Source organism: Cydia fagiglandana, chromosome 27 (assembly GCF_963556715.1).
Source record: "Cydia fagiglandana chromosome 27, ilCydFagi1.1, whole genome shotgun sequence".
NCBI classification, from domain to species: domain Eukaryota; kingdom Metazoa; phylum Arthropoda; class Insecta; order Lepidoptera; family Tortricidae; genus Cydia; species Cydia fagiglandana.
In genome coordinates this window covers 1959321-1971844 of record NC_085958.1, presented here as the reverse complement: position 1 = coordinate 1971844, position 12524 = coordinate 1959321, and the positions used below count along the sequence as shown (strand labels likewise).

The following is a 12524-nucleotide window of genomic DNA, read 5'->3' as shown; positions in this document are numbered from 1 at the left end:
ATCTGTATCAATCTAACCAATAAAATGGTGGCTCAGGCCTATAACCGCGAAAATCGAAGTTTGCAAATTGCGGGCATTTTTCTTTGTCACTCTAATTACGCCTTCATTGGAGTAAAAGAGAAAGATCCCGCAATTTGCGAATATCGGTTTTCGCGGTAGCCCCTCTAACTGTATACAGATACAGCCGGTCTAGCCAAGGTTACAATCGCTATCGCTTCGACAACGAAAAGAAAAGCTTTATGTTATGTCTCTATATCACTCTTCCTTATTAGTTGCGTTTCGATCGCTACGGAGTGTAAGCGATTGGCATCTTGGCTACGCGGCCTGGTGTCACTATAATCAAAAAGAATAGATAGTATAAAGGGGTCCTGTCATAGTAAATGTTGTAGTCACTGTAAATTTACTGCCATCTATCGACACACAACTATAACTCAAAATAAACACGTATAAAGTTATCAAAACAATGAATATATATGGATAAATGATTATATTATTTTTATATCATTTCGACCCATGTTCATTCACTGATAGCTATGTGTTAAAATTGTTAAATATGAAACGGTGTCGTCACGCCATCTAGCCGAGCATAGGCTAAAGGTGTGTGCGCCATCTATCCGAGAATGACTTTTTCTTGATTTCCGAGGCACGTTTTTCTTAGACTTTATTCATCTACGAAGTTACATATGTCTTTGCTATATAATTATAATGAAAGATCCGTTCGTTCATTCCATTCCTTCTTTCGTGAACCCTTGTAGGTACTTCGGTCGTTTTTCGTTTGACGTTACACAAGCTTAGGGGAGGTCTACGTAAAACGGACGCTTGCACAAAGGGTGAACGGTGTCAAATTACGTACCGAGGGAGATTTTTATAGCAATTATGGGACAATTATTTTTGGTTTACGCTAGATTTGACCGAGGGCTTTTATGTTTGACAGACGTTTTTTTACTGTTTAATTTTGAGAAATAATTATGATCAGTATCCTCGAGTTAGGGAGGATGTGGGTTGTTTTTCTTAGGAGTTAGTTAATGAGGTACTGTAAAGGTTTGCAACCTTTACAGCCTTTTTAATCTGTGACTGGTTAGTTATGATATTTAAATTTAGAATATCAGCCCGCTGTCAAATAGAACGCGGTGCGCATTCGGCATTCCATCAGAGGCAGCTACCTAGTATAGATGTTGATCTTGATGTAAATTTCTCTCAAATATATTAAAAGAAAGTCTACTACGTGTTTTCTATGCCCACGACGTCCTCCAGATAGGCCGCCCTCTTTACAGTACTTACATAAATGTTGAGAACAATATTGTTATTTGCGTTTAGAGTTAGACCAAAGTCTGCAGCGATTTTGATAGCCCACGTTATTTATACGTCATAATTTCATAGAAGTTTGACGTTTAAAATGACACTTGCACTTCGTGGGCTATCAAAATCACTGCTTTTCTCGGTCTGACTCTACCTATTACACAAACAAGCTGAATGTTGTATAGATGAATAGGGTCATTGCGTCAGTTTACCGTCCAGTACCTGTTTCCGTCCACTTGGCCACAGAATAAATAATAGTATTAGGTACAGAAGACTCACTCTCTAACAAAACGCGTCTGTTACGATCAGCACAGATATGGCCGCTAGGTGGCGACAGCGCCACGCGCGGCTTATGGCAAACCCCAAAATTGGGGCCGAACGGATGTACTTTTAGCTACCTGTAGCAAAGCGACGAAATCGCGGAGTGAGACACGCCTGCCTATTACACAAACAAGCTAAATGTTGTATGGATGAATAGGGTACCTAATTGCGTCAGTTTACCGTCCAGTGCCTGTTTCCGTCCACTTGGCGTAGTTGTTTGTTGCAAATTTCCATTATGGATTTGTATCTATCATTCTCTAAGCCAATTTGTGTAATAATGTGTATAATCCAAATTATATTGATTTATTTTTAATTGCAAGCGTCACATTTGTTAGAATTTACACATTAGCGCCATCCTGTGGCGAGTAGTAGAACTAATCGTTATATTCTTGCACAAGAATTAGTACATTGAAAATAAAACAGATGGCGCACAAAAACACGAAATGTAACGAAATGCAGAATATAGACTGTGTGTGTGTGTGTGTGTGTGTGTGTGTGTGTGTGTGTGTGTGGTCTCAGAGAAGACTGGCTACTCTCTCTCTTCGTGTACGCGCGGTCTCTATCCTCCTAAAGGCCAAGATTTTAGTACCACTTCAGATGCCGATTTTTGAATTTCGATCACTCGATTTCGTCACTCGAAAATCGGTGGAAAACGGCGAAAACCTAATTTTTGAAATACGGACGCTCGATATTTGAAATCTAGTGGTATTGGCCACTCGATTTCAATTCTATTAGTAGAATTTAAACGCCTAGTAGTGGAGATATCATTTAACAAAATACACGAAATCGAGTGGTTGAATTTCAAAAAACCGGGCAAGTGCTAGTCGGACTCGCGCACGTAGGGTTCCGTACCATAATGTAAAAAAAAAAACAAAAAAAAGCAAAAAAAGAAAACGGTCACCCATCCAAGTACTGACCACTCCCGACGTTGCAACCTTTTGGCCGCCGGACCTAGTCCGCAAAGACGCTCAGTCACACGCCAGAGCAAATTTTAAGTAAACAACTAATAAAAAGTTTAGGGATTGCAAATAGTGTTATCGATATTTACAATTTATGGTAAAAATCTTTTCAATTTAGCTTTGTTCTTATCCAGCTTTAATTTATTTCCAAATTGCCAAAATTAAACATATGTTTTACACCCGAAAATGTTTAAAACATAGGGATTTATAATCAAAAACAACCACTAAACAATGTCGATTCAAGACGTAATATCGCCGCACTAGGCTGTACGAGAAGTCTTTTATACAAGACAACGGCGCGCATGGACTGCCCGCAGTGCAGACCGACAAGGACTGTTTCCGCGCGGATTAAGTAATAATAGCCTCTAGGTCAACGGCGTAAGCGCTTGTCGGTACGTAAACTTTATTAGCGTAACGTTAAAGCCGCGCATCATGTGTCGATAACGTAAATATACCGGAACTGTTTTGGTGAAAATTACACGTGGGTTGAATTTTCAATGAGTGAAGAAATTATTCCGGAATTAGAATCATTCATTATAATTTCAGTTTGGTATACATTAATCTACTAAAATCTTACCAAATTAACGACGAATTGTTATAACAAAATAGCACATTGATATCAATGTTAGATAGGTACTTACTTTTAACAAAAAACTAAAGTCTGATAAATAGGTATGTCCATCTGTACTAGTCTTATACGAAGCGGTCGCTGCGGTTTATCCCTTCCCACTACGACGCTATCAGCTCAAAATAAAATCAATTATTTATTTTATTTTTTTATTTATCTTTTCTGCAATTAGTCAACAATCCACAAGGGGAAATTTACTTGTCTGACCCTAGTTTTTACAGCTAAAGAAGCTGCCTGAACTTTACATATAGTTATTATGCCTATCTGTCTCTCGTTTTACGTATTCTAGTAAGTAATTACCTACTCTTTACCAACAATTGGCGATTAACAAGGTTTCAAATACTTAAATAAAAACATATTTCTGACTTTATTTTACTTTGAAAATTCCCATATCGAGTTAACATTCCCATCCCTAGCTGTCTTGTATACAAGACAGCGGCGTCGAGGGACATAAAAAACGTTGAAATTTGGAGCAAGTTTTTTAAATGCCTTATTATCATCATTCTCTTGCCCTTGTCCCATTCACTTGGGGTCGGCGCAGCATGTCTTTCTCTTCCACACCTCTCTGTCGCCCGTCATTTCATCATTCACTTGCATTCGTTTCATATCATCTCTCACACAGTCCATCCACCTTTTCCTCGGTTTTCCTTTCCTCGTACTTCCCTCCACATTCATTCGTAATACCTTTCTCGTCACATGACTTTCATCCCTCCGCATCACATGCCCGTACCACGCTAGGCGATTTGCCCTTACTTTTTCTGTTATGGGTGCAACTTTCAGGCTTCCTCTTATATACTCATTCCTTATCCTATCCATTCTCGTCACGCCACACATCCATCTCAACATTCTCATCTCCGCTACATGCAATCTCTTTTCATCCGTCACCTTTAGGGCCCAACACTCTGATCCATACATGACGACAGGTCTTATGACTGATTTATAAATTTTACCCTTCAACCGAAGAGGCATTCGGGCGTCGCAAATGGTTCCCGTGACCTGTCGCCATTTCATCCATCCTGTGCTAAAAATTTTAAATGCCTTATTATAAAAGAATGGATTTACATATTTGTTTAAAATGCAAATAAATGAAAAAACAAAGACCTAAAATATGAACAAGAGTGTAAAAGAATTTGCAATTGATATTATTTTCACATTAACGGAGTGGTTGAATTTGTGTCTTGTATACAAGACGACGGCGCCAGCGTATCGTTTTCTCGTTGTCTTGTATACCGGACAACGGCGGTCAAAGGGTCTTTGGTCAAAAATCACGTTTGTTGTATGGGAGCCCCATTTAAATCTTTATTTTATTCTGTTTTTAGTATTTGTTGTTATAGCGGCAACAGAAATACATCATCTGTGAAAATTTCAACTGTCTAGCTATCACGGTTCGTGAGATACAGCCTGGTGACAGACAGACGGACGGAGTAAAGTATTTGTTGTTATAGCGGCAACAGAAATACATCATCTGTGAAAATTTCAACTGTCTAGCTATCACGGTTCGTGAGATACAGCCTGGTGACAGACAGACGGACGGACGGACAGCGAAGTCTTAGTAATAGGGTCCCGTTTTACCCTTTGGGTACGGAACCCTAAAAATCGGCCCCCATTTCGATGAAATTTAAACCATACTCAATTGGAACAGATGCATTTCTTGTTTCGTTAAATTTTGAAACAATTAAAAATCAACTCTATTCCTTGCACTATAGGTTAAAATTTTAATGGCATTTTGGGGGTTTTCATTTGTATAGCTGGGCCAAGGCTATAGCATTTTTGACAATATTTCTTCAAAATAAAACACAAATGTAAGAGAAATTATATATATTTCAATATATTTCTTCACAACATGTATCGCACGGCACCTACGCTATATTCGTACAATTGCAACACAAACAACTCATAATCTAAATCACAATGTCACCAAACTCACACAAATGTGCAAATAGAAAGTTTACGAACCATGGGGTGCGAGACTCCTGACTTCGGCCACAGAATAAATAATACTAGGTACAAAAGACTCACACTCTAACAAATCGCGTCTGTTACGATTAGGACAGATATGGCCGCTAGGTGGCGACAGCGCTACGCGCGGCTTATGGCTAGCCACCAAAATTGGTGTGGGACGCATGTACTTTTAGCTACCTGTAGCAAAGCGACGAAATCGCGGAGTGAGCCACGCCTGCTTCGGCCAAACTCGGCTCAGCATTGCTCCGAGTAATTATTAGGGTTGACACAACTTGACGTCCCTTTGCGTGCACGACCACAGATAAGATAATGGTTTGAATTTTGACAACCCTAAATAGCCGAATGGGATAGTGCCATATATTACGAAAGGGACAGCATGATTCGACCCTGAACCGCTGTCAAACTTCGGTCTCGCAGGAAGTTTCCTTTCTGTACGGTAGTACTATTATTTATTGTGGTTATATGTCCTTTTCCAATGTATGAGAGCGATAAGGATAGCAAGCTTTGTCTCGCCTTCATCGTCAAAGTGTTGTTTTTGGTTCGTAAACTTTTTAAAACTGCACGGCAATGGGCACGAAATTTGACATAATATTTATTAACCTAATGTAATTTCGTATAATTTTAATTTATATACTTATTGCGTTTTGTGTTATTATAGTTTTTATGTATACTGAGTCTTTTATAACAATTCAAGAACGTATTATTATAATGTTTATTTAATAATATACGTTACATTAGGTTTTAAAATATAATATCACGCGCCCAAAAAACAATAAATAAATATTACAATATTTTTACAAAATAAGCGTAAACTAAGGCTTTATATGCGATGATCTTTGTATGAGAGTCATATATTAATATGACCCACACAACAAAAAAATTAAAAATAATTGTAAAAAAAAAAACTAAAAAATATTGACTGGAGATTAGCAAGAATTGATTCACAACTATCATACAAAAAATAATTTGTCATTTTCGCCTCAAAAATTATCAAGAGATTTTATAGTACCTAGGCCTATGTAATTGAGGTTTCGTTATTATTAAAAGTGATTTTATAGCAAGGGAAAATTATGACAACATTTTAATCATAAAATGAGTATAACTTTCAATTATGTATTTCAAAACAGGTATGTAATTTAAAATCACTTTTCTTAGAACAGAATGACATATCTTGATATTTTTTGTGACTTAAAAATACAATATACATGAGATAGGTATAGTATTTGTTATATTTGTGTATGTAAACCCTTGCTAGATACGTCTAGAGGGTTATCAAATGAGTCTTTATTCAAAATATTCATCTATGAACGAATAATCTTGAAACTCTGTACACCAAAAATGTATAACTACGATTAAAATTAAAATAGATGACACGAACCGCTTTTAAAGCAAGTCAACCCTTCATTATAGATCGTAGTTTCATATAATTAAATTAAATATAAAATAAAGTATCCTAGCCTCAATTTTTATGACACGAAATTCAAACTCGATCAAGATTCAGCCTCAAAAATTTAGTTAACGATTTTTAATCTTACACCGAAACACTACCACAACTATACCATTGAGAATTTTCAAAATTCTAATTTTTCTTAGCAATGACTTCTAAAGTATCTAGAATGTTTTTGCTGGTATCGAAACATCGCCACTAGTCGAATTGAAACTGTTGTGAGACATACTAACATTTTTAGTCACAAAAAAGCAAGTGAGTCTAAACGGTGAAATTATTCAACATCGCCACTAGATTTTTTTTTGTAACTTACATAGGGATCTTAATTTATTGTATTCATGAGTTAAAATAAATTAACTTTAAATGCTGTCATTTCTAAATAAACAAATGCTTTATCTATTGTTAGTTACTATTGTTACTAATTCTCGTGGGTAGTAAATAAATAAATATTGGGGACATATTAATATTACACAGATCGACCTACCCCCAAAGTAAGCATAGCTTGTACTATGGGTACTAGGCGAGGATATAAACACACTTATATAAATCAATACATAATTATATACATGGAAAACACCCATGACTCAGGAACAAATATCTGTGTTCATTATCATTACACAAATAAATGCCCTTACTGGGATTCGAACCCAGGACAATCAGTAATCTAGTTAATACACATCTCAATAGTAAAGAAGTCATTGCATTTATAATTTTGTCTTATTTCCCCTAAACATTAGTGCCTCGAACAATGTGTTAATCTAAAACTCGTTTCACCTAATTTTCTTTCACATAAATTTTATAACCCTATTATGAGGTGAATTCGTTACTGTCGTATAATATTCAAAATATACTATTAGCAAAGTTAATTGGATATTATTATAGAAAGTAAAATATTGCTTTTTTATAACTACTGAGAGTACGATGTATTAAATATAATTAATTTATCATATGTAATTATTTGTAAAAAAAAACTATATTAATGTCACTTTTTATGCAATAAATGATTGTTTTGACTACAGAAAACATCGTTTTAACCTCTAGCCGCCCATACGTTAAACCTTGCCAAGCAAAATTAAATTTTATTTTGTCAACACAAAGTTCAATTTAGAATGGAACAGGAGACCTTTTTATAGGTCTCTGGGCGGCTAGAGGTTAAGCAAAGCAAATAAGAAAATCAAAACGGTACTGATTTTACATTGAGGTATCTTGTTAATTATTGAAATTTTGAAGTGATAATATATTTTTGCATATATCCGCTAATATTGCAGTAAGTATAACAACCATTCGCATAGATAAATTATTACACACGTACGCTAAAGTTGGTGTTGCCTTTTAAAATTTCAAACCCTACTTGAGTTAGACCAAGAAAAGTCTGCAGCGAATTTGATAGCCGACGTAGTGCAAGTGTTATTTACACATCATAATTTCATAAAAGTTTGACGTTTAAAATGACACTTGCACTGCGTGGGCTATCAAAATCGCTGCAGAGTTTTCTCGGTCTGACTCTAAATTAAAAATTTAACCTAAATTACATAATACATATTGCCATATATTAACTTGTGTATACACATCAGAATATTTCGGTGTTTCTTCAGACTTTAATTTTCCCTTTTTTTAGATGTTATTTCTGAGAATTTATAGATAAGTAAATTATATATTATATTAAAATCTATAAAAACACCATATCTACACAACTAACCGGGTATACACCGACCGGACGACCGTGCGTTCAGTACAGACCCGGTCAAAGGGACTAGTTTTCAAAACATTATCGTAATATTACGTTTAAATGCATAATTTTTCAATACCAGAATGTGTAAATTTGTTCGCATTTCTGAGATCACATTTTGTATGGTTATTGTACTATTCTTGGGATCAATCCACTGGATTTTATTTTGTATTTTAGCTCTATCGTCGCGCCGCCCACCATACAAAATTATAGCCAAGGAAGTTAGAATCTTGTTGCATTTTCAATAAGGTTGAATTTCATTTGGTCGAAATTTTACGAGACATGAAATGCTACTTAGTTTTTAAATAAGGTTGACATTCCATCGAAACTGAGTGTACATCCTAATGCACATTGGGCGGCACGAGGCTATGCTTAGGAATGCTACCGTAACATTTAGCTACGTATATTTTTCAAGACTTTTAATTACTTACGGTACGGTGAAGAACAACTGTACGTAGTTTTTTTAGTAAATTTTCACACTATTGCAATATAAGTCTTAAATGTATCAAGCTTTTTGACAGTCTCAAGCTAAAATCGACTATAAATATACAGACATAAGGTTGAATGTAATATTTCAAAGACTAAAATCAAAATCGCAGCGTGCCATATTCTCAAGTTTCAACTGAATATGAAGTTTTTAATTTAACACTAAGTTTTCTACATATTTTAAAATCGAGTTAAAAGCAAATTTTCCTTAAGAAAATTTAGCCTAACCGAGCAAACTTAGTCACTACGGACGTTTTTACCTAATTATAGATTCGGATGTAGAGTATTATAAATACAGTGCATCATTTTGATATAAAGTTTTTTCACATAAAATTCCGCCTTGTGTAAAGTTTGACATAGGGTGAATGCTATAGTAATTGGCCACTCTTGACAATAAGGCTTAAATTGACTTGTTTCTTTCTGATTTGTTAAGAATGTAGTGGTCAAAACACATGTGTTTCTATACTAGTTGTCACTAGCCATCAGATATATCGGAGCGGCATAGATGTTCACAAATATCTGCACACGCCTCTATTGTCAGGACGTTAGAGTGCGTGTTCGGATATTGTGAACAATTTGGCCGCTCCGACATATCAGACAATCTGTGGCCTATTTTATAAAGCTACAAGTTACAATTTACAAGCGGAAGTCTCTTTCTAACTCTATGTGTTAGAACGAGACTTCCGCTTGTAAATTGTAACTTGTAGCTTTATAAAATAGGCCACTGATAACCATTGTACAATAACGAGGAACCATTTTGTCAATTTCTTTAAAGTGCCGATTTCTAACAACAAATACTCCTTTAACTATATTTTTAATGTAACTACGACGACTATCGTTTTCGTATGGACGAATGCGTAAACGTCATTATTTTGTTTCATTATAGACCTTACACGTCAATAAATAAGGTCGAAATTTGAATAATTAATAGCTTGCGTTTTTTGTTATAAAATGCTTTTATAGTTATAACATCCTAAGGCCCAACGTCCTACCTATAGTACTTAATTATTTCGATGAAATTTGAACCATATTAAAATTGGAATAGAGTTGCAATTTTCAAACAAAACAAAATCAACTCTAATCCCTGCATTATAGGTTCAAATTTCAGTGACAAACTTTGGACTTTTCAGTTGTATGGCTGGATCTTAGGATAAATATCTAAGTTGAAATAGTATATTACATACTAGGGCAGTTAAGTAAGAAATGGCCAAGAGGACCTACCGCGAACCACGTTCGAAGTGTTGCCTCCCTGTCACGCTTACGTACGCATTTATAAGTGCGACAGAGAGGCAACACGTCGAACGTAGTTCGCGGTAGACCCTCAGATCACATGTACGAGTAATTGACGGCCGCGGCGAAGACGAGGTCGACAAACATGTGATCTGAGGCTTTCTTATTTACTGGCCGAGTTGTGTATATTATTTTTCTGTTCAACGGAGCCGGAAAGTAGCAACTTCCGTTAGCGGGTCGAAAGTTGACGCTTTCCGGCCGGAGAGCAGGAAAATACATTGTTGATTCATAATGCTCGAAGTTTTTACTTTTAAATTGGCTCACATAGACAAATTATAATACACCAAAAAATCAGAATATTACGTATATAAAAATATCAAAACTCATAAAATTACACAATATCTCAGGTTCTTTCACTTAAACAATTAAATCATATTTACACAACTTATAAATAATAATTGTTAATATCATAGTCTAAATGTAATGAGACTTATTTGCGAGGTCCTTAGGATCATAGTTTAGTACAGGATGTAGTGCATAATTGTTTTCCATCGTATTTTCTCGGAAGCGTTCGTATTTGTCATGCTACTTCAGTCAATCTCAGTACTTTTTGTACCGAGACCGACTGAAATGTCAAGACACGTTCGTACGTTTCCGTGAAAATACGATAATAATATAATAATAATAATTTAGCCTACGTCCCACTGCTGGGCACAGGCCTCCTCTCAAGCACTAGAGGGTTTGGGCTATAGTCCCCACGCTAGCCCAATGCGGATTGGGGACTTCACATACACCTTTGAATTTCTTCACAGATGTATGCAGGTTTCCTCACGATGTTTTTCCTTCACCGAAAAGCTAGTGGTAAATATCAAATGATATTTCGTACATAAGTTCCGAAAAACTCATTGGTGCGAGCCAGAAAATACGAATAAAATTGGAAAATACGATGGAAAAATAATTATGGACTACATATGTATATTATAATTTCTTTAGACCGACATAATTATGAAAATCATTAATACAAAACAGATATTACATCATTTTGTCGTTAATTTCTTTGATTTATAATACCGATACATTATTTCATTTGCTCTCTCGCTCTTCTGTTTGTAGTCGTACAGATACAAGTAGCCTTACCACGAGACGCAGACATATTCGCTTACGTTTATCGCAACTTACTTTCTATACATCTCGCTCGCACTAATATGCCACTACGAGCGCATAGAAAGTGAGTTACGCACACGCTAGCGAATATGTCAGTGTCATACTCGTGGTAAGACGTACATTTCACTCTCCCCCTTGACAAATGATGAAATTTTGCCCAACGTTTGATATTATTTAATTTGCCCTAATTATAACCTAGAAAATATTAGGCCATTTAGTACATTGCTTGAAATTAAATGAAATTAAATATCAAATCGTTACAGATTTACTTGAAAAATAATCTGTCCTTGTCCGACGCTAACGTTTTTTTACACGAAATATTCGGCTAAATTGAGGCCCTATAGCCTCCTAAGACTAAATGTGACGTTCCACGAAAAAAGGTACCTTATGGCGGCGGGCGCTCACGTCGCATAGCGCCGCAATAATATTGGAGCGGCGTTAATAATAGCGTAAGCGCCGACCGCCATAAGGTACCTTCACCCGTGGGATGTCACAAATGTACATAATCGTGCAAACTAATTTGAAGATTTCATGAACCAAATAAAGTAGCATTCCTTTTGTTTCATTGCTTTTTAAAACAAACTAAATTCATTCTTATTTACTTATTCAATAAGGTTCAAATTAAAAATTCGGAAACTTTATATGGGGCATTATCTATGAAAAGGGACCTTATTGTTGATGGCGCCTACGCCATTATTAACGATGCTCCGATATAAATACAATGCCGCGCGACGCTGTGCGGCGTAAGCGCCATCGACAATGAGGTCCCTTTTCATAGATAATGCCACATATGGTGGGTCTTACGAGGATCTTTGTCTAACATAATTTTCTGTTCCGTCCTATCGTCTCGCTCTAGTTTATAGCGGCGTCTCCTTCCTCCACTGGAAGGCGTTGGTTTTGACAGCAGGGTTGGCAGAACTGGCGCTCGCTGCTAGGGCTACCCCCGTGCGTCGGATATTGGCGGCGGCACTGTCTGTTAAAAAAAAAAAGCATTTTTTTGGGTGAATCAACTTTTTCTTGTCACTAGTTGCCATGGTTACGGTCTCCTGGGTCACTCTTAAAATTAGTTATTTCGTATTTAAATGAACCAAACTTGACTTTTTTGGTAGCTATAAAATCTTTCCATAATGGGACATCTACTAAGCACGTTCGTAGAACATGATACAGCAACTCTTCTAAGAAACTATGCTACTATTGACTGCTGGCTGATGGGACAGAATAACAACAAGAAATAGTTGATCGACCCATTTTATAGTAGAGCTACCTAATCCATACTAATATATATATATATATATATAT

At 36.1% G+C, this 12524-nt stretch overlaps 2 protein-coding genes across 2 annotated transcripts in view; one reads left to right on the top strand and one right to left on the bottom strand.

The window, feature by feature from the left end:
* The window catches only part of LOC134677990 (arginine-hydroxylase NDUFAF5, mitochondrial), a 168051-nt gene that overhangs the window by 147042 nt on the left and 8485 nt on the right, over positions 1-12524 (top strand). The gene's annotated exons all lie outside the window — the stretch shown is intronic.
* LOC134677995 (ankyrin repeat domain-containing protein 50) overlaps positions 9558-12524 on the bottom strand; it is a 120973-nt gene continuing 118006 nt past the window's right edge. The window contains exon 42 of the mRNA XM_063536437.1: positions 9558-12198. Coding sequence (XP_063392507.1) covers positions 12083-12198 — 116 coding nt within the window. The 3' untranslated portion in view covers positions 9558-12082. The remainder of the gene's footprint in view (positions 12199-12524) is intronic.